At 39.8% G+C, this 22,718-nt stretch overlaps 1 protein-coding gene across 9 annotated transcripts in view; it reads right to left on the bottom strand.

Annotated features, from left to right (window-relative positions):
• ECPAS (Ecm29 proteasome adaptor and scaffold) overlaps positions 1–22,718 on the bottom strand; it is a 100,810-nt gene that overhangs the window by 18,617 nt on the left and 59,475 nt on the right. For all 9 annotated transcript variants that reach the window (XR_004971180.1, XM_036330029.1, XM_036330030.1 and 6 more), the window contains 16 exons: positions 21,954–22,088; positions 21,050–21,212; positions 20,183–20,355; positions 18,204–18,305; positions 15,241–15,364; positions 12,954–13,099; positions 12,457–12,511; positions 11,669–11,783; positions 10,683–10,751; positions 9,321–9,438; positions 8,862–9,029; positions 5,716–5,795; positions 4,997–5,102; positions 3,911–3,958; positions 3,081–3,202; positions 1,450–1,600 (listed from right to left, as the gene is read on the bottom strand). Coding sequence is in view for 8 of the 9 variants with exons in the window: in XM_036330029.1 (XP_036185922.1) it covers positions 1,450–1,600; positions 3,081–3,202; positions 3,911–3,958; positions 4,997–5,102; positions 5,716–5,795; positions 8,862–9,029; positions 9,321–9,438; positions 10,683–10,751; positions 11,669–11,783; positions 12,457–12,511; positions 12,954–13,099; positions 15,241–15,364; positions 18,204–18,305; positions 20,183–20,355; positions 21,050–21,212; positions 21,954–22,088 (1,875 nt within the window). In the remaining variant the exon portion in view is untranslated. The remainder of the gene's footprint in view (positions 1–1,449; positions 1,601–3,080; positions 3,203–3,910; positions 3,959–4,996; positions 5,103–5,715; positions 5,796–8,861; positions 9,030–9,320; positions 9,439–10,682; positions 10,752–11,668; positions 11,784–12,456; positions 12,512–12,953; positions 13,100–15,240; positions 15,365–18,203; positions 18,306–20,182; positions 20,356–21,049; positions 21,213–21,953; positions 22,089–22,718) is intronic.

Below are 22,718 nucleotides of genomic sequence, written 5' to 3'. Positions count from 1 at the left end.
TTCTCCATCCACTAAGTAAAGGAATAGACTAAGTAAATTTCCACCTAAGGTTTTTAAAAAATGTGTCTAAGCAACAAGAAAATTCATACATTTATTGCTTGAACTTTGTAAAGGGCCTTCTCATTTACAGTGGCATTTTAGTCTAATAGCTATGCTGTAGGAGAGGTTAACACTATCTGGACATAATAAATAAGAAAAATAAGGCAGTGATTTGCCCAAAGCTGAAAAGTCTGGAATAGAATTTATATTTCCTAATTCTCAACACCTAGAAGGTTGGGAAGGGGCAAGACTACTGCTAAAAGAATGGAGAAGAAACAACAGTATTAGAGATCCAGGGAAAAGACAGTAAGTTATTACATAGCATAGGTAAGTTAAAAATCAAATAGTCAACTGAGAAAAAACATTTACAATCTACATGGCACTCTGTCCTAATAAATAAAGACAAATGGAAAAACATAAGTAAGTCAAGTACAAAAACAGGCATGGAATAGAAACACACAATTCATAGAAAAAATAAAAATAGCTAATATAGTATGAAAAGAAAATGGACAACACTAATAATCAGAAAGTGTAAATTAGAACAATGATTCTTGCTTATCAGATTGATATCATTCAATGTTGGCTTTAAGATATGGAGGAAATAGAACATTCATAATGTTTGATGCCACAAAATCTCTCCTACAAAAACTCAAAATCGTCTCATTGTGGAATATGAGGCATGAATTAAAAAGAATGTTAATAGATCGATATCAACAAACATGGTATCTTGTTAGTTACAAAAAGCAAGCTACAGAATAACATTCATAGTCTGATTCTATTTTAAGATTAGTATGTTTGGTTTTATAGCCTATGACTACAAAAGAATTTTAAGACACAGGAAACTGTCAACAATGGGTACTCCTCAGGAAATATACTGTGCTCGTAGGGGAAAGAAGACTCCCAGGAATTACTTTATATTCTTTGTATAGTTTTCATTTTTCATAATAAATATGTTTCATCTGTAATATTTAGAAACTCTAATTTTTTAAAATCTCAGTATATCTCAAAAGCAGAGTAATTTTAGACTATGCCAAAGTCTAGATACAAATTCTCTTTACTTGTAGGGTAGGAGTGAGTGACCCATAAAAGGATTCTGAGAGTATAGACCCAACCCCTAAAAAAATTTAAAAAATGGACAAAAACTGTGTTAAATAAATGTTAATGCATTTTTTGGATGGAAGTGTCATTTTCATCTGACTCACAGAACAGCATATGAGCCCTTTCCCTACCCACCCTGAAAAAGGGCATCCCTGCGGTTACAGTGACTGAGCTGTATCAAGAGTGGTGAAAGTACCATTCAAGGCATGCAGTTTGTCTAAGGACAATGGAAGGGCTGTTCAGATGGGCCCCAGACCTTCACAGGGCTCCTCTTTCACGACACTTACCTAAACACCTGTGTTGTCAACTCACCTTTTCTTGGTCTGTAGCCCGGAGACTCAAATAATTGAGAACCTGGGGTTCCAATACACTTAAGGATTCTAGCAGAGCTGGGATGAGTTTTGGTGCATGTGGTTTCAACATGGCTCCTGCACTTTTGCTGATCTTCACAAGAGTGTTAATGCTATAGACACACAGAAAACACAGTCCTTTTAACAATACTAATAATAAGCCCTACAAATCTAATCATGGGGATGTTTTGCAGTGTATTGCATTTAAGAATATACTCAGTTGGTTATAGATCCTGGTCTTACTCTATTTTTTGCTTTTACTTTGTATTATACATATTTTCACACATATATGAAAGTAGAGAAAATTGTAAGTTAAATTCTATGTATTCTCCACCCAGATCAACAATTGGCAATCTTTGGCCAACTTTACTTCATTTACACCTCTACCATAATACACACAGACATACTCTTTCCCCTGCCACTGTATTATTTTGAAGCATATTCTCTAACTAAACTTCAGTATGTATCACAAACAGGCAAGGACACTTTAATCTTAATCAAAACAGCAATTCACACTCAAAAATATTAATAATTTTTTTCATATCACCTAATATCCAAACTCCCCTGTTTCACAACTGTGTTTAAGTTTGTTGAAATCAAACCCAGGGCCCATCCACACGTGGCAATTTGCTACAGTTCTTGAATCTTTTTAATAGTAGATTCCCTTCTCTGTTTCTAAATAATTTATTTGTCCGCATAGACTATATCCTGATGGTGTCACTTAACATGTTCCTCTGTCTCTTACGTAGATCTGCAGGCTCAATCAAGTTCAGGTTCAATTTTTTTAAAACAGAATCTTTCATAGGTGTTGTTTACGTGTCCTGTCCCAGCACATCACAAGCACATGTCTGCTCCTTGTTTGTGCTGTTAAGAGTGATGGTGAATTCCAGTTTGGTTAGACTGAACCATCCATTATAAAGTTCCCCATCAGCCTTTTACCAGTGGATTTGGAAGCCACAAAAAATCAATACCTAGATTATTTCACCGAGGACAGCAAAATGATGACGTCCTAATTTTATCACTCCTAAAAGAACTTTGCCTCATCAACTATGAAATACTGCCGGTACTATCAATTTGGTCCAATTTTAAGAGTGAAATAAAAATGGAATAAAGTTCCTAAATAGTATTCTAGTTTAAAAATAAACCAAAAAATACAAACTAGAATCATTCTGTTAACTTCAACTTAAAATGGCCATATGTATCTAAATGTGAGTGTATTCTTTTAATATTTAATTACTGCAAGTGGTAAAGTTTATTTTAAAACTAGTAAGCTCTGCAATATTACTAGATGGTACAACCAGCAAGCAAGCTCCCAAGGACTCATGGCCTAACAGGAAAATGTGCTTGCTGGGCACAGAGGCCAATGAAAATTTTTAAAAAACACTCTTCTCAAGGGTGAGGCCAAATGGCAAAATGCTCGTCAAAAGCAAGGTTCCCAAGAGAATATTTTTGCAAATATATTCTAGGCTTTTTAATAAATGCTCTTTCTTGGGTTACCTTGGGTTTTCCTCATCTCATTTTCCACACTTTCAAATCGAAACATTCACAGAACTAAGTAAATCCAGTATATTCATTTCATCAACTGAGTCACACCTGAGGGCTCGAACTTCTGTCACGGGACTCATCATTCCTTTGTCCAGAAGGCAAGGCAGAAGGGCAGCGATGGTTCTCTGGCCAGCTGCTCCTTTGGCAGGGTCACACATTTTCACACAAACCTCACACACAAAGAGTATGGAAATTAGTGAAACTGACCTCTCACCCAACACTTCCTACTTCCCACATCCATAGAAAAGGATGAGTGAATCCACTGTCTATGACACTACAGAAAGAAAAAGAAGGAGAACTGGGATTGAGTCCTATGTCTGTAATAACTAAATGGAAAATTTGGTAATGTACTTTATTTTCTAAGCTTTGGCCTTCCAATTTGTGAAATAGGAAACCACTAAAGATAAAATGAGAAAATTTCTAAGAAAATATTTAACAACATGACCCAGAATGTATTAATCTCTGATATACCATAAAATCAAGTTCAAGTGGGAAACTAGTTTCAAAGAGCTTGCCAACCTCATAAAAATGAAAGGCAGATTAACATATAAACACAGCAATAGTAAGGAGAAAAGACAGATGTTGCTTAATCTAAATGAGTAACATGCTCTTCACGGTCAAATAAAAGTCAGACTTTATATAAAAACCAAAAAAAGCTCACCATTTAAAAAGACCAGCGAGATATACTAATAGGTGTTCTAGTGTAATAGCACCCAGCTTCACATTCATTGTAAGAACAGTGAACTATAACATGACACCAATTACACTGCAATTAAATGTCATTTTATCTGATTAAAAAATAAGTCATTATTATGGTTCTGCTAAGTCACTAGAACCCTGCCCCATTTCATCCCCCCATATAAGATAAGAATTCTTACCTTGCTCAGGGTTTTCAGAGCTAGTTCTGCTGCTTTTCGTACAGATTCCTAAAAAAGAGAAAAGTTTGGCATCATAAAAGTTAGTTTCCTTCCACAATGCATAATAACTGCCTCTAGGTCTACACAGGTTAGTGTGAAAAGTCCTACTTCAATTCTAGGCAAAGAACAGTGCCTCTTTAGGCTCTTTGCCCATCAAGAAACATATTTCCATGCCATATATACTTTTTTTAAAAATTAGGTATGATCTATTTTGACCTTACAACAATATGGCTATTAAATATAACAGTTTAGAAACTAAATATATTATAAAAACAAACTTAAAGATCTCTATGAGGATTCTAAAAAACTTTTAAAATATCTCTAATGAATAGACAGAAAGAAAGGCAAAACTGAAATGCCTTTTTTAAAAATAAACATGTTTTTATTGATTTAAAAGAAAGAAAGGGAGAGGAGGAGAAGAATTAAACATCAATGATGAAAGAGGATCACTGATCGGCTACCTCCTGCATGCCCTCTACTGGGGATTGAGCCCACAACCCAGGCATGTGACCAGGATTTGAACAGTGACCTCCTGGGTCATGGGTCGATGCTCCACTACTGAGCCACACAAGCCAGGCTGAAATTCCTAATTTTAATGGTAAAATATCAAAATATCTAAAATTTAGATTTCCCAGGAAAAATGCAGAGGAACTGGTCATGCCATTTGGGAATGGCTGATCCAATTTATGAAACTTATCAAAGTAGAGTTATTCTGCATCACTTCTAAACTCTTATTTGTCCCTAATCAATAGCATCATGAGATCTCTATTAAAAGAAGCTCAAGCAATGGCCATCTTTTTTAAAAAGTCAATTCAGTTTATATCTGGGTCATGGGTCGATGTTCCACTACTGAGCCACACAAGCCAGGCTGAAATGCCTAATTTTAATGGTAAAATATCAAAATATCTAAAATTTAGATTTCCCAGGAAATATGGGAAGAACTTGCAGTCTTTAAAAATAGTCTGGATATTGAATTTTTAAATATATAATTATACATATTTTAACAATTTCAGTTTAAGCTATTCTATAAATAAAGGCAGATTTTACCTTTATGTCATCTTGTACTCTAAAAAGAGTTTCCCAAATTTCTGGAAGTTTATCAATGATGTCATCTAGGGGTCTTCCTCTCAGTAAGTCATTCAGAGCTAAACAGCTGAAAATAAACAATTTGGTTTCAAATACATGATCAAGAAAGCTCAAAATTTTACTCTGAAACATTCGTATCAAAAAAGAATATGCATTCTGCCTGTATTTCTAGTCCTTACTCTACCCCACCTCAAGACAGCAATGACCAGTTTCTCTTTGGTGACTCAAATATACCACAGACATATGGCATTTACAGTCATCCAATGTCTGTTTCCCACAACTATAATACAATCTCTTCGAGATGATACATCATTTTTTACTTACCAGTGTACTTAGCACTCTGCCAAGCATATAGCAGGCACTTAATAAATATAAATTAACATGTGTACATAAATCCTCCCCTAACAAAGTCATGAGAGTATATAAATATATCTTGATGCCTACCAATTTAACAAATGATCTAATACTTCTTTAATTTCATACTTATAAAAACTAAGACATCTTAAGAAAACCACTGACCAGAGTTAAATAGTTAAATATCAATAACTGCCTAACCCAACCAGAAATATATTTTTAAAGAAGCTTTAATTTACTCCTTTGGCCCAAAGTATAAAACTTAAAAACGTCAAGAGAAAAATTCAGTTGCATTTAACTAGTCTTGTTATTTCCAAAAATTGTACCTGGATTCTCGAACTCGCCACATACTGCTGGTAAGGTTCTTTATCAAATCTTGAAGAATTTCCTTCAAGTACTTATCCACCTAGGGAAAGCAAAAGGATAAAATAAAAAATGTGAATTCTATCAATAATCAAATTATTCATCTCTAACCACCTGACCATGGTTTTTTTTTTTAAATATATATTTTTTATTTCAGAGAGGGCGAGGGCGAGGGCGAGGGGGAGGGAGGGAGGGGGAGAGAGAGAGAGAGAGAGAGAGAGAGAGAGAGAGAGAGAGAGAGAGAGAGAGAAGCATCAATGATGAGAGAGAATAATGGATCAGCTGCCTCCTGCACCCCGCTACTGGAGATTAAGCCCACAACCCAGGTATGTACGCTGACTAGAAATGGAACCATGACCTCCAGATTCATAGGTCGATGCTTAACTACTGAACCAGACCTGCCAGGCCTGACCATGTTTCTGTATGTAACAGCCTAGTAAGTATGTCTCTAGACCTCTTAGCCTACAATTCTTTCCCCACTTCAGTTACTAAAAGCTGTTGGACTGAGCATTTTAAAATGCAAACTTGATCCTCTTATTTCCTTAGTGCATGAGAATAAAGTCCAATCACCTGGACATAAATATAAAACCCTCTGTGGTCCATCTAATGCCAAACGTCTCATATTCCATCTCACCTCCAAGTCTTGGCACATACTACTCTACCTTCCATCCCCTACTTGCTTAACTAACTCACACTTGTCCTTCAAGATTCAAATCAGGCAACACCTTCACAGAAAAGACCGGCCTGCTCTACCTCTGTTCCCACAGTACCTTCTCAAGCACAAATCAGTCCTCCTAGCTGTACTGCTCCATCACACTGAGACCTTGGGGGCAGGGACAGTGTCTCAGTTGTCTTTGCGTCCCTGGCACTTTGCACAGAGTCTAGCACAGAAAGAAGTGCTATAAATACTCAGAATCAAAGATGAATTTAATCTCTCAAGCCTGTTTTGTTTTGATATACACATCAATTTGGTAATACAAACTGATGCCAGACTGATTCTGTGCTGATCCAGAGAACCTCAAAACTTACAGCTTCTCCACCTCCACTCTTGTAGAGGGTTTTAACCTCACGTACATGTAAGAAAACCAAGAGAAGTAAATAGCTCACCTAAGATTTAACAACAGGATGTCTTTCAATGTCCACTTCTCTAAACATTCTCCACAGGGATCTCATCCACACTTGTGGCTTCACTTTCACTCATACAAAGATGATACTCACTCAGAGCTTAGGCCTCATGCCCTGAACTCAGATCTATAAAGCCAACTGGCCTATTAGATCTTGACTGCCCAATGGTACCAAATAATCTCATAGAGCAAATGAAACTCATCAATCCTTCGAGCTGACCCCTAAGTACCTACCACCATGAAAAGAAACACACTCAACCTATTATCAGACTGAAGGGAGAGGAAAGGGCCACATCATGTGCAGGGACTGTAATAAGGATCATGGAATTTATTTAAAGTGAACTATGAAGTCACTAAAGGATTTTAACCCAAAACGGCACAAACCGGTTTGCATTTTTAAAAAAATCACTTTTACTAATGATAATTAAATGAAGGAAGGCAAAGAGAAAGATGACAACCTGTTCACAAGGAAAAACTAAAGAAAAGAAGAGAATGGATTCAAGGAACACTCTAGAAGCAGAATCAACAGAATGTGCCACTGGATTCAAATGGGGATGGGGGTAAGACAGACAAAATTAAGGATGACAGCAAGTTTCCTGGCTTGGGTAAATGGATGAACACTGAGAACAGATGGGGAAGGTTGTTTTAAAATATGTTTTTATTGATTTTTATAAAGAGAGGAAGGGAGAGGGAGAGAGAAAGAAAAAAATCGACTGGTTGCCTCCCATTAGCACCCTGACCAGGGATCAAACCTGAAACCTGGGTATGTGCCCTGACAGGAAATCGAACCGGCAACCTTTCCCAACTGAGCCACACCAGCCAGGGCGGAACACTGTTTTTCTCCAAGCCCTATTCTAGACATGCTATGTCTAAGGTATTGTGAAATAACACCCAACTTAAGATGTCAAGCAGCAATAAGATATGCAAGTCAGGCCAGAACCGGTTTGGCTCAGTGGATAGAGCGTCGGCCTGCGGACTGAAGGGTCCCGGGTTCGATTCCGGTCGGGGGCATGTGCCTGGGTTGCGGGCACATCCCCAGTGGGGGGTGTGCAGGAGGCGGCTGATCGATGTTTCTCTCTCATCGATGTTTCTGACTCTCTGTCTCTCTCCCTTCCTCTCTGTAGAAAATCAATAAAATATATTTTTTTTTTTAAAATATATTTTATTGATTTTTCACAGAGAGGAAGGGAGAGAGAGATAGAGAGCCAGAAACATCGATGGGAGAGAAACATCGATCAGCCGCCTCCTGCACATCTCCCACTGGGGATGTGCCCGCAACCCAGGTACATGCCCTTGACCGGAATCGAACCCAGGACCCTTCAGTCCGCAGGCCGACGCTCTATCCACTGAGCCAAACCGGTTTCGGCAATAAAATATATTAAAAAAAAAAAAAAAAAAAAAAAAAAAGATATGCAAGTCAGAGCACAAGTCTTGTCTGGGCCAAAAATATAAGATTGGGAATCATCACAATAAATGCCCTTGAAGTGATGAGCTCATCTAGAATGATAAAGCTGAGAGAGTAAAAGGTACTCAGAGGCAAGCCTGGAGTGGAGAAGTCCTAATATCTAGGAGTGGAACAGAATATGAGAAGCAGCCAGATGACAGAAAACTGAGAGAGAAAGACCACACACAGTAATTGCCTGCTTCCTTGTCTATCTCCTCAACTAAGTCAACTCCCTGAATGTGGGAACCATGGCCTGTTCTCCATTGCATCAACAGAACCTATGGATATGTAGTATTCCACTTGTATGAATATACCATCATTTTTTTACCCGGCCACCCAGTGGACATTTAGATTATTTCCATTTTTGCAACTTAAATAAATGTTGTCATGGGTATATTCAATACTTTGAAAGAAGAAAGCAAACAAGAAATAAAAGAATTTGTATTTGTTTAAATAAATAAGTATAAAAAGTAAGAAAGGAAGATGGGCACCGGGTTCAAATCCTGTACATAATCTTAGACAAGAAGTCAGAGATACTTGCCGTTGTTTTGTCAGTGACCAGTGCATTCCAAATACTTGTCATGGCCTGTCTGATGCCAAGGTTGGGATCAAACTGGTAACGATAGAGACGAGGAACTAGCTGAGGCAGAAAAGGAGCCAGCTGTTCTCCAGCTTTGGTAGCAATTACATTAAAACCAAAAGCGGCACCCTGAAAAGATACGATGAAGCGGATCAGATACACCTGCTGCAGTAAAATATTAACATATTCAGTATATGAAGATCACAAAATTCTCCCTCCCAAACTTGCCCCTGAATTGAGCCTGATTTTATTGGGTGTCCCAGCTTTACCAATCAATAACAGCAGCCATGTGGTGGTCTGGCTCTCTCTAATCACAGACTTTTATAAAACATACTGCATATCAATTGCCACTGCCCACCAATTTAACAGATTTGGCATTGCAGGGGAAAAAAAATAAACTGTCCAGTAATAGTAACTTACCTTCCTTGAGTTCCACATTGCATGATGGTTTGCCAAATTCATAAATTTATACACCAGGTCTGGCTGACTAAGATCACTGGCCAGAGAACAAAGCTCCTTGTAAGTAGAAAGGCCCTGTCTTGAAAACAAACAGAAAGTATATAATAATGTATTGCTCTATCTCTGACCGAATGAAAATTACATTACCAATATTACTAGGACATCTTAAAATTATGTTTTTACTAAATTTCCAATATTGCATTACCTCATCACTGCAGAGGGCAGAGAACCAGACAGAAGAGAATATAAAGAGTCACCTAATCCAATATCGCCAATGCCTGGTAAATGACCTCAGCACCCCTGCAACTCTCATGGAGGTAGAGCTCTCACCACTTTGGGAGGCAGCTCGGTGACCCTTCATTATATTGTGCATGAATCTCTCTCACCATCATGAGACTGACTTGAAGATAACTTCCGTCTTCCCGAAGACTTTTCCAGCTAGAGCACACAGCTTGGTAATAACATCTTGATTCCTGTTCATTTTCCTCTGAACAAGTAATATTTGCTCAAATAACTGATCACTTGGGTTAGTTACTTTGTGAAAAGCAAGTACTTTTTAATAACCAGGGAGAGTAAGTAAATGGGAACAACTCTCCACTGAAAGCAATGAGCTAAGGGAGCACCTCAGCAAGAGCCAATGCTGCTTTCTAATGCTGCAGGCAGCACACAGCCAAATCTGCAATTTTCCCTGAGCATTTTTAGAGGAAAAGCAACAGTGTAGCCACAATGGAATAATATAAGATAAAAGAGGGAGGGCTCTAGGAATTATTTGAAATGCTAAATTGGTGAGCTTCAAGACACCGACCAAGTCGAGTCCTCCCAGCCCCCCCCCCCACAACCCCCCAAACCAAGTGCAGTGGATCCCCAACTATGCAGCCAGATTTTCCTCCCCCTGCAGGATTCACTGGCTGGGAGCTGACAGAACTTCCTTCAATTCAAGGTCAGGCTGAATGAAGGGTTGTAAAGCCTGGATCCTCAAAGCAGGAAAAGTCTAAAGGGCCACCCAAGGCCAGCTCCAGAGCTCCTGGCGAGGTCAGTATCTGCTTCAGTGCTGGCCCTATCCTGCTTCCTCACGCTCCCCCCCACGCCCCGCTCCCCGGGTGATGGCCCCAGACGTTCTTCAATAAACCTCCAGCATACAAATCTCCATCTCAGAGGCGGTTTCCCAGGAAACCCAACCTACAACATTAGGTTTTTCTCCATAGAAGTTTTCTCCTTCCACTAACACACATTGTCTAGGAGGGTGGAAATAAATTTCATGAGTGCTCTATTTACCAAACTGAAGATGTCTACAGGACTGATCCATGGATTGGACACACTTACCCATCAGGTGTTTTGCCAAGACCTCCCCCTTGAAATACCACTGTCTCTCCAGAAACTTCATGTTTAATTCTAAACCAAAACAACATTAAAAATTTATATTAGACTCAAATTTTTCATACCAGCATTCAACTAAGTGATACATTTTATTCCCAAACTGATAAAATTCCGTCAAGTAGCTACCAAGTACAAGATTTAACAGTCGACTATTCCTTTCCATCAGCCTGAGAGTTTTATAAAATGAAGTCTAGAAGAAATAAATAGACTCCAATATAAAAGAGCATCCCATATAAATACACTGAATTAAATGCTGTCTTATATTAAAAACTACCCTTCCGCCAAAACCGGTTTGGCTCAGTGGATAGAGCGTCGGCCTGCGGACTGAAAGGTCCCAGGTTCAATTCCGGTCAAGGGCATGTACCTGGGTTGTGGGCACATCTCCAGTAGGAGATGTGCAGGAGGCAGCTGATCGATGTTTCTCTCTCATCGATGTTTCTGACTCTCTATCTCTCTCCCTTCCTCTCTGTAAAATATCAATAAAATATATTTTTAAAAAAAACAAAAAAAAACTACCCTTCCTACAAGGAAAAAATATAAAGCAGCAACCAATTAAATTACGAGAAGGATATCCTCTCTCATACTCTTCACAGATCAGACTCTGAGTGATGTGCAAGCATCCTTGCCATGTCATCGTTTTCATTTAGCCAACAGTAATTATAGTGTTTTTGTAACCCAATGCTTTAACTATCCTGAGATCATTCAGTTTTCAAAATCTGACCTACTGGCATGCTTCCAAATAGTAGTTTAGTTTACTTTCTAGACAGTAATTAAGCTGCTATCCACAGCACAGCAATCACTGACTTTCCATTTAGAAAAGACTTAACAAACAGAAATATAAAAAGTTGAATTTTCCTTCTTCCAAGCATGTTCTTAGTATGTGCAAAACTTGTCTTATGCGTTCAAACCCGAAATTTTCAAGTTCACTGTACCTTTTGCCAGTCATAAGTGTTTCTACGAGTGTAGAAACCAATTCCTGTTGATCTTGTTCATTGCCCAGTTCATACACCAACCCAAGGCCTTTTGAAGCAACATCTTGGCTAAGTTCTACACAGAAATCAGACAAAATAATATTACTTTAAGAAAAATTTGTCTACTGGCCATCAAGTTGAAATTTTAAAAAACTTGTAGCATTAATCCAAAGGGATATCAAAGTAAAGATATGAGACTAGAATCAATCTGCCTATTTTATTAAACATGTACTAAACCACCTCAGTGGACATGGCCCCAAAAAGTCCCTGTACTGAGGACTACATTCACAGTAAATCCAACCCACAAACCAAGTCAAGACTGCTGGGCCTCAGAGGATCAATGGACCCAAGTCACACATGTGAGAGGCTGACACCTCGCGGAATTCCAGTATTCCCACATCCAATTGTTTTTAATGAAAAGTCAACACAAGACCATATGTTTAAAACAAGTTATAAAGTGAAGCTACTATTTAAATGCCCATCACATATACATTCGCTCTCTCCTGGCCTAGATCATAAAGAGGAAAGGAATCAGAAGTAGAAGAAAGCTATTATTTAGTAGAAGGGCTAATGTTAAAGACGGCATCAGCTCCATTTTTAAATGCAAAACTGAAGAACATGATTTAATTAGAAAATAAGTAAATAAGAATCAAGTTTCCTGTACCCCTATTTCACTAACAGATTTTTTTTCAAAATTTGAAATATAAGTTTAATGATGTTTGGAAATCAAATATTTACCAATAACCTACCATCATTTTCTGACAAAACGGACACAAATGCGCTCTGAATTTCTTTAAGATGAGACTGAAAGAAGAAAAGAGGCACTGAGAAAAGTGAAACTCCTCCTCTATAGGAGAATAAGAATCTTCCTCTCAGGATACACAACACCTGTAAGATCTGAGGACCCACGGCAGTCGCGAGCCCTGCAATGCTCTCCTCTAGGAGGGTGGCCAAACTACTGAAGGTGGGACCGCCTACAGGTAGTCTAATGCACACAGTCTGAGCCTCCACATCCTCACCATTCTGGTGTGTGCCTTCTGTTTAGAATCATCTTCCAGCCAATAGGTATCAGCTGCCATCCTTCATTCCTTCACGTACAGTTTATGTCAAAATATCTGTTATCGGTTAATGGCCCTTACCTCAGATTGCCTCACCTTCTTACACTTTCCTTCCTACTACCCTTCAATTATTAAGATTTCATAGCGGCTTCCCCAGTAGAGCTGATCGCATTTACAGCATGGCTTACCTTCACTTCTCTATGGGTACTCAGCTTCCTCACAAGGGAAAGAAGCCAGATGCAGGCTGCCTGCCTCACGTGTGGATTAGGGCTGGTGATATGTTTATTTAAAATCACATCCAACACCCAGGGAACCACATCATTCACTTTGGCTCCTGTGGGGGAAACAAAGAATGATGAAAAGAAATTAAAATAACCAAAGAGTTTCCTGAAAAAGTTAAATTTTAATCAATTTACTCAATATAATAATCCTGTAATATTAAAATTTACGTGACTAAGGTGTTTAAATAAATTGCTGAAGGAACTGATAATCATTCATGTCAAAACCTAGCATAAGCTAAATAACCTTTCAAAGGTATTCAGGTTTAGTCCCTTAGAATGAAAAAGTATCCCCATAATGGAGGAAATTCTACATGTGTAGAGGCAGTGGGTATACAGGAAACATCCTTACCTTCCTATTAATTTTGTTGTGAACCTAAAACTTCTCTTTAAAAAAAAATATTTAGAAAAAAATTATCCCCCCTCTCCTGTCCAGCCTTTTTCTTTCTCTATTATATCGTCCCCACCCCCATCTAGAAACTAACACACAAACCAACCTCTTTTGACTTCGCTTTCCTCTCCAGCTGCTCTACTACCTTTCTCCTTTCCTGTACTTCCTCAGGGTCCCTCACCCTCACCACCACTGCCACTGGGGGCGGGACAGTTTGTTGTGGGCGCGGTCCTGTGCACCGTAAGGTTTAGCAGCATCCGGGGCCTCCACCTACTGGAGACCAGCGCACTGACGCTCTCCAGTGCCCGGACATTTCCAAATGTCCCTTGTGGGGCAAAAGCTCCCTCTCCTAGTCGAGAACCACTGCTTTACATCAAAACATTTCAAAATAGTTATCTGTACTCATGCTCTATATTTCTCTCCTCTTATTTTTTTCCTGAACCCACTCAAAAATGAGGCTTTTACCTTCTCCACTCCACAGAAATTACTCGTAAAAGTCAACAATAACCGCCCTGTTGCTAACTTCAATGACTTTTTGCTTCTCAGCTTAACTGATCTATCAGCAGTATATATGCCCAGTTGATCCCCACCCCACCCCACCACACGCCTGTTCATAGATTTTCTTTACTTCACTTCCAGGACGCCTTTTCAGAGTGCTCCTTTTTTACCTGTCCTTCCCTGGCTTATTCTAAACTACCAAAACCTGAAACTCTGGGGAACCCAGGGCTCTTTTGTTGAACTCTTTTCTACTCACTCCCTTGGTGATCATGTCGAAGTTCATGGCCTCAACTACTATCTCTACACGACCCTCCCAGATTTCCAACCTGGAACTCTTCAACAATCCACACTCATACATCCAATTGTCTTCTAGGTCTGTCCATGAAGTCATTAGCCCCAGCTCACCTGCAAGTGACTTGGGGCATTCCAACACAGACCAGGAGGAGTGTGGAGGAACAAGAGCCAGTGAGGCAATTTTCCCTGCTCCCTCCCACCACCACTCTACAAAAATGTATCTCCCACAGCCTTCCCCAGCGTAAGTAATAACTCCCTTCTTCTAGCACAGAGGCAGCTGGAGGGTGAGCAGAAGACACTGAAGCCTCATCTATATATATAAAAGCCTAAGCGACCCAACAACCTAACGACCTAACGACCAAATGACCGAACGACCAAACAACCAGCCAACCGGTTGCTATGATGTGCACTGACCACCAGGGGGCAGACACTCAACACAGGAGCTGCCCCCTGGTGGTCAGTGCACTCCAAAAGCCAACCTCCCACAGTCTCTCCCCCCGCCGGCCAACCTCTTGTAGTCCCTCCAGCTGACCAAACTCCTATGTTCCCTCCCCATGGCCAGCCAACCTCCCATGGTCCCTTCCCCTGGGCCGCCCAGCCCCCCTGATCGGCCCTGATCGCTGTCCAGGCCTAGGGACCCCACCCATGCACAAATTCATGCACCGGGCCTCTAGTTATGTGATAAAGGGTTAGGGAATACATCATTGGGAAACTGCTATGCCTACACTTATAAAATTGGCAAAATACACCAATCCTCATGAAAAGAGCACAAGGTACCCACACCTAACTCCCTGCTTGCTTGCCAAAAGACTAAAAAAGGAGTTCTAATTCATGACATGCTCACTCTCCTTTAACCAACTATTTCTCTTGACTAAACCAAACTAAGACAGATATAAGTATGTAAAGAAGAGTTAAAATAGAATGTATACATTTTTCTTTAGCTTCAAATGTGGATAAAGAGAACAGAAAAGGGTTACTTGGGGATTACAGATCAATTTGCTAAATATTTGGTACCAGCAGGAGGGGAGTACTCTTCCTCAGTCACCAGCCAGGCATCCCGGGCAGCCACAGAGCTGGTTCCTATTGCAGCACTGGTAATGGCCTCACCGATAGTGAACTGAAGTTCAATCTGCTTGGCCTGCAATGAAGGAAACAAATGCCATGAATCAGAGAGAACATTTCCCAGTAGCATTCATTTTATGGAAAGGCTACTGAATACCATTTCTCTCTTTTGCCTGGACTGCTTTCAGCTAACACAGGTGGTTCAAAAGTGAGGTAAAGTGAAGGAATGGAGAAGGTAAGATGACTTAGAGATCTTTTTCCAAGTCCATGTTGCACTCCTCTCCTCACCCTCCGTAGGGAACCATGACACAATGATTTTTTTTAAAATATATTTTATTGATTTTTTACAGAGAGGAAGGGAGAGGAATAGAGAGTTAGAAACATCGATGAGAGAGAAACATCGATCAGCTGCCTCTTGCACACCCCCCACTGGGGATGTGCCCGCAACCAAGGTACATGACCTTGACCGGAATCGAACCTGAGACCCTTCAGTCCACAGGCCGACGCTCTATCCACTGAGCCAAACTGGCCAGGGCGACAATGATTTTTAATCTTTGGAAGCATGATACCATTAACCTGGGGGGAAGGGCATGGACTTAGAAGCCACACAGATCTCAGTGCAAATTCTAGCTCTGTCTCTCACCAGCTTCCTACTCTTATTTAAATTGAGCCTCAACTGGTTATATGTAATACTAGAGGCCCGATGCACAAATTCGTGCATGGGTGGGGTCCCTCGGCTGGCCTGCGGGGATTGGGCCAAAACTGGCAGTCCAACACCGCCTGCCACTCCTGCCTGCAGCTCCTGTTCATCCTGGCCCCCCTCCATCTGCCTCGGGGTCACGCCGTCAGTCCTGATTGGGAGAGGCAGCACTTGCCAGCCATGAGCCCTGCATCTGGCACCCATCACAGGGTTGGCGGGGGGGAATGGGCTGGGACACGATCAGCCCTCGGAGTGGGCGATGGGATGCCCTTACCAGCACGGGATCCAAATCTGTCCTGCTGACACTTGCACCAGTTGTTGGGAACCACCTGGCGGCCACTTTTATATCGTTTTTTCCTTGCTGAGTCTAGGGAGGGGAAGTGACCACGGTGCCCAAGGCCGACTTCCAGGAAGCCAGCAGAGCTGTCAGGATCATGCTGGTGGCGCCAGTCCATTGGTGCCTGGCCCATTCTCCAGAGATTGAACCTGCAGGACTACTGAGGGAGGGAGTGGCTGCCACCGGGTGGGCTGCCAGGATGGATGGGTCAGCTGAGCAGCACTCCCACTGCTGGAGTGCACTGACCACCAGGGGGCAGCTCCTGCATTGAGTGTCTGCCCCCTGGTGGTCAGTGTGCGTCATAGCGACTAGTCGACTGGTCATTCGGTCGCTTAGGCTTTTATATATATAGATGAGCATAACACCCACCTCATCAGGCTGGAAGGATTAAATGAGGTGAATGTACAGAAAACTTCTGGTGGATACCTGATTTGTAATAACTGCACTACAATAGCAACCACTATAATTTACTAACAACTCTTTTCAATCACAAGTTACATGATATCTACAAGTTATTCTAAATGGTTTCTTAAAAAAATATAGAATAATAAAATATATGTGGTAAAATGTTAAAATTGGTAACCCTGGATAAAGGGTATAAAGAAGTTCTTCATACTATCCTTACAACTATGCTGTTAGTTTGAAATTATTTCAAAAATCAAATGTTAGAAAAATTATTTTCAGGAATTTTTTAATTTGATTTTGAAATTTTGGCACAATTACGAGCACTGACTTAGCACAAAACTGGATCTCAGTTCCTTTTGGCATTGTATACCATGAATTGAAAGAAATGGAAAAATGAAGAAATAAGATAATAAAGAACAGAAAGTAGGAGTGATATGGGAATATTAACCTTTGTGGAGAGCTGTACAAGGCATACCTACGACAACAGTTTAGCCATTCCTAAGCTCAATCAACCAAATGAGGTGTCAAATGCTGGTATCACATGATTCCTATTCTGAGAAAAAAGGATTTAAGGGCTTCCATCCCTGAGAAAAATGTATTTCAACACAGAGAATCCTATATTAGGGGTTCGTTTAATGTGCCTATTTTCTACATGTTTCCGATTGTTAGTAACAACAAAGTTGGCATTACAAACAAAAACAAAACCCTTATCTCCATTTATGAATGATATGCTATCTATAATGCCTTAAGTAGTCCAGAAATAAAGAAATAAATAAAAGAAGTAAAAATAGGCACATGGGGACTCATGATATTATCTCTTTACTTTTGTGTTGTTTTATAATGAGGAGCAAAACAGACTTTGCCTTCAGTCTAGTGAGCAATTAGAGACAGTGATAAATGCTGTGAAGAAGAATGGAGGGTCATGACAGCATAGATAACTGAAGAACTATGTACTCTAGCTTGAAGGGTCAGGGCAGGCTTTTCAAGGGGCACAGCAACAACCCAAGAAAGAAGTATGGGCCTTTCAAAAGCTAAGGGCAAAGGAAGCAGAGGCTAGTGTATACAAATGTGAGTGAGTGACAAGAATTGAGGCTGGATCAGGGGCCAGATAGGGCTGCACTTAGACCCTCATCACACTGGGCCAGCAGCTGTCAAATGGCAGGTCCTCACTACACTGGAGGACAGAGCTAAGTCATCAGATGCAAGAGCAACTGGAATAGCAGCACCCACTCCCCACATCTAAGCAACTGGGTAGATTTCCCTCCTACCCACACTGCACCATGCTTTACTCAAAAATTATGAGAAAAGGACTTTCCCACTAAGTGATTTAGTCAATGCTATGCCAATCATCGTGATGAGCCCAAGGCTGGCACTCAGTAAGTACTTGGTGAATAAATAAATACAAGTTTAATTTAAAATCTCACAGCATGCCTTGTGTTTGAATGACTAATAATCAGAAAGCAATATAAATACCTCCACAGAATCCATCAGACCTTGCAAGAGGAGTTTCTGATGAGGAAAATCTCCATCCCCAACTGGAAAATATCCCAGTGTTTGGATTGCTCGTTCTTTCATCTAGAATAAAAGAGAATTATTTTTTAAAGCATTTAACAGCTTTATCCCAGAAGAATGTTTCCAAAATGAGATGGCAGGAAGGGGGCAGTCTGTCTAAATAATAATGCAGCAGTGCATACATGGGTGTTTTTATAGTCTCCAATTTTACAGAATTATATCTGTAAGACATTGGAGGGAAAAAAACACCAAACTGAGTCCATTAAGGGTCCATAGGTGCAAAAGAAGAAAAAAGAAAGCCTTTAACTAGGATTATCATCCTTCAAACCATAACAGTTATAAATGTAGGTTCTGGGCCCAAAGAGATAAACCAAAGAACTTATATATACTTATATGCATAGCCCATGGACACAAGCAATAGGGTAGTGATGACATGGGGGAGTGAGTAGGGACTGGGAAGAGTGGGGTAAAGGGGAGGGGGAGATATCTGTAATAGTTTCAAAAATAAAAAAAGGTTGTTTTGTTTTTTGTTTTTTTTAAAAAGGACCTAAGATCAAATCATACATCCTGAATATTTCTTTAGCCTTTATAGGTATGTGACCTTAGGCAAGTCACTTCACCTCTCTATGACTCTGTTTCTTCATCTGGAAAACACAGATGACAACTGTACCTACTTCACTAGACCTTTTGGAGGATTCAATTAATTAATGTATGCAAAGCACTTAGCAAATACCTGGCACATTACAAGTGCTCAACAGTGGTTGGTAATCCTATATAATAAAAGCTGAATATGCAAATCAACCAAACAGCAGAATGACCGGTCAGTATTATGTGCACTGACCACCAGGGGGCAGACGCTCAACACAGGAGCTGCCCCCTGGTGGTCAATGTGCTCCCACAGGGGGAGCACCACTCAGCCAGAAGCCAGGCTCATGGCTGGCGAGCGCAGCAGCGGTGGCGGGACCCTCTCCTGCCTCCACCACAGCACTAAGGATGTCTGACTGCCAGGCCTAAGCCTTCAGTCGGACATTGCCTGAGAGCTCCTGGACTGCAAGAACATGCAGGCCAGGCTCAGGGACACCCCCCTCCAAAGTGCACAAATTTTGTGCACCAGGCCTCTAGTTAATAATGACAAGTAAAAACTACATTGTGGCCCTAGCTGGTTGGCTCAGTGGATAGAGCATCGGCCTGAGGACTGAAGAGTCCCAGGTTCAATTCCGGTCAAGGGCACATGCCTGGGTTGCAGGCTCAATCTCTAGTAGGTGCAGGAGGCAGCCGATCAATGATTTTTTCTCATCATTGATGTTTCTATCTCTCTCTCCCTCTCCCTTCCTCTCTGAAATCAATAAAAATATATTTTAAAAAACTACACTGTGTAATCTTCCCAAAGATTTAACCAGTAGCTACACCAAGAATAAGATTACATATTTATTAAACTTATAGTAAACTGATTCTTCTGCCCGTTAAATCATCTCATACTTCAATACTGAGGTGCTTTGACCACAAAGGAAATGTCTTAAAGTCCATGAAAATTTTTACCTAAAACTAAGAAACTATAAATGTCCTTTCCCTCACAGATTACTCGCACTGCTTACTAATGCCCAGTCTTCTTTAAACCAAACTCACTACAAGTGGTTAAGACCTAGATTTGGTCTGAAATAACAAAAATCATCAAATTATTTAATACTTTATTATCCACCTTTTGTCTGACAAAAGAACTGATGCACTTAACACTGTATCTAAATCTTAATAGTTATTGCCTACATTGGAGTAACTGGGTCAGATGGTGCACACACGAAGGTTATGCACAAATCATCCCTAACTCACCTAGACTTTCCTCTCATTCCTTTTCATATTAAATCCTCTTCCAGCTGCAATGCCATCCTAATTACAATTCATATGTAAATTTCAGAAAGGAAGGAATAAAGGAAGAGACTTACCTTATTTGTTTCTTTACTGGAGGGTATTCTATTTAGTAAGCTTTCCACAAGATGTTGCTTGGTAAAGCCAGATCCCTCACTGGGGATTGGGAGAGGACCATTTCTGCCAATTTCACCCAGGGCTGTACAAGCAGCAATTGCCAGGAGGGGCGATGTACTGTCCAAAAATGATCCTGTAAACACATTTAGACAAAACTGAGAAGAAAATACTATTATCCTTGTAAACCAAGGAAATGTATTCAAGATTTTTTTAAAGACAGTAAAACAAAATCAAAGTCTGTAGTATCCTCTATTTAATTCATTAATGTTTACTTAGTAAATACAGAAAGGGGCTATACATATAAGTATATAAACAGATAAAAAACAGTAGGAACAGGGCATAAAGCAGTGTCTTTTTTTAATGTTTGAAGTTTTTCCCATAATAGAATCATGTTGTAAAACATACAGTAAAGACAAAAGAAGGTAGTTTTGTTATTAAAACACAGAGTTTATTTAGCATCAAGTAAGGTTTACACAAAGGCTTGTGCCTTTAAAGTTCACTACTGTAAAAAGAAATAAAAATGGTCCTATCCAGTTTGACTCAATGGATAGAATGTCCGCCTGTGGATTGAAGGGTCTCGGGTCTGATTCGGGTCAGGGGGCACATGCCTGGGTTGTGGGCTCGATCCCCAGAAGGGGATGTGCAGGAGGTAGCCAATCAATGATTCTTTCTCATCATTGATGTTTCAATCTCTCTCTCTCCCTCTCCCTTCCTCTATCTGAAATCAATAAAAATATATTTTTTAAAAAAGAAATCAAAATGCTATATTTAATTTTAACCTAATGCAAAAATTGTGACATCCCAATCAGCATAAACACATTAACTACCTATTGTCTCTGTGGCACTCTGAATGAGTTCCTCTTGTTCAGGCAGGAAATCAGCATTTGTCTCCAGGTCTTGTTGCTCTGCCATTCCCATTTTCTTTTTAGCCAAATATCTTCCTATGGTGAATCCCAATGCGAGCACGGATCCGTGCTGTATCTCTGGGCTCTGAGTTTAACAACACAATAGCATATGTCTCTGTCTCTCTCTTACATGTGCAAGAATACACTGAAATAACTGTGTGTTTATTAGTCATCTCCCCAACAAAACATAAGGCCAAAGAATAAAGTGATCTTTGAGGTTCTACTGGATGCTAAAGAATCAGGTTTAGGGAACAAGATAAACTTTGAGTTTCTAACACAGATCAATTCCAAGAAGTTAAGCAAAGTCTTGATTAACTTCAAGATTTAGATTCCCTAATCCCACTCCCACTCCAACTCTGGATGAGGTGACTCTCTTGCATGTTCCTATAGCACCCAAACTTTCTTCTAGCTTATAGCACTTAAGTAACTTATGCAACTACACTATCATAATTTTCAAGCATAATTTCTTCCTATTGCCAACCAAATACAATAAACAGATCCTACTTCTAATTGCTCAAACCTCCAAATACAAAGTAAGCAATAAAATATTTGAAAGCATGTGGTATTTACTGACAGAAGAGGCACAATTATAGGCAGCAGCATATGTATTTACTCCCCATTTCATTCCTAACACCTAAAACAGTGCCAATCAGACACAAAGCACTCATTTGTTGAATGAACTGATTCAATTATCTCATTTAAACTTTACAATCATAAAAGTTCATTTTACAAATGAGAATGCAAGAACTAAAAATATACTAGATATGTTTTGTAAAATTCCACTATCTCCCACCAAAAAAGAATGAAGACCATACTGGTAACATACATGATTATTTTTTGTAGTCTTTATAAGCTGTTCTATCATCAACTTCAACTCGTTTCCCGACACTGTGGATACCACCACAGAATAAAACAACGCTGCCAGTTCACGCATCTCTTCTTTACTGCTGTTCATCAGGCTCTAAGTGGTATAGAAAAATAAATATTTTTATATATATCTTCCTGCTGACAACATCTAACATTTAAGATTAAAATAAGTGATACATTAAATTGTTCAATCTATTGGACATAAAAACACAAGGTATTTCAAAGTGAAATGAAAGTTGAATTATATACCAAAATCTATGCATTTTCATCAAAGACAGACAGTATAAACAGGTGGAACTAATACACATATGACCTAAAACAGAGGTCAATAAATGTTTTCTGTAAAGGGCCAAACAGGCTTTGTGGGCCATGTGGTCTCTGTCATAACCCCATCCTGCCACTGCAGTGCAAAAGCAGCCATAGACAATAAACAGGGGTATCTGTGTTTCAAATCAGCTTTATGGACATTCCAAGTCTCATGTCAGGAAGTGTTATTCAAATCTCATGTCAGGAAGTGTTATTTGTTTCTGTGTGTGTTTTTTTTAACCATTTAAAAATGTAAAAACCATTCTTAGCCTGTAGGCCATATAAAAACACACCAGATTTGGCACATGGACTAGAGCTTGATGGCCCCTGATCTACAAGATCAAATGTCAAAAACACTAACATCATTTTAAAATCAGCAAATATTCACAAAGAATAAAAACCTTTTAAACGAGAAGAA

This window comes from Myotis myotis, unplaced genomic scaffold, assembly GCF_014108235.1.
Source record: "Myotis myotis isolate mMyoMyo1 unplaced genomic scaffold, mMyoMyo1.p scaffold_m19_p_12, whole genome shotgun sequence".
Taxonomy (NCBI): Eukaryota; Metazoa; Chordata; class Mammalia; order Chiroptera; family Vespertilionidae; genus Myotis; species Myotis myotis.
Note: the sequence above shows the minus strand (reverse complement) of the source record. Positions and strands in the feature narration are given on the sequence as shown.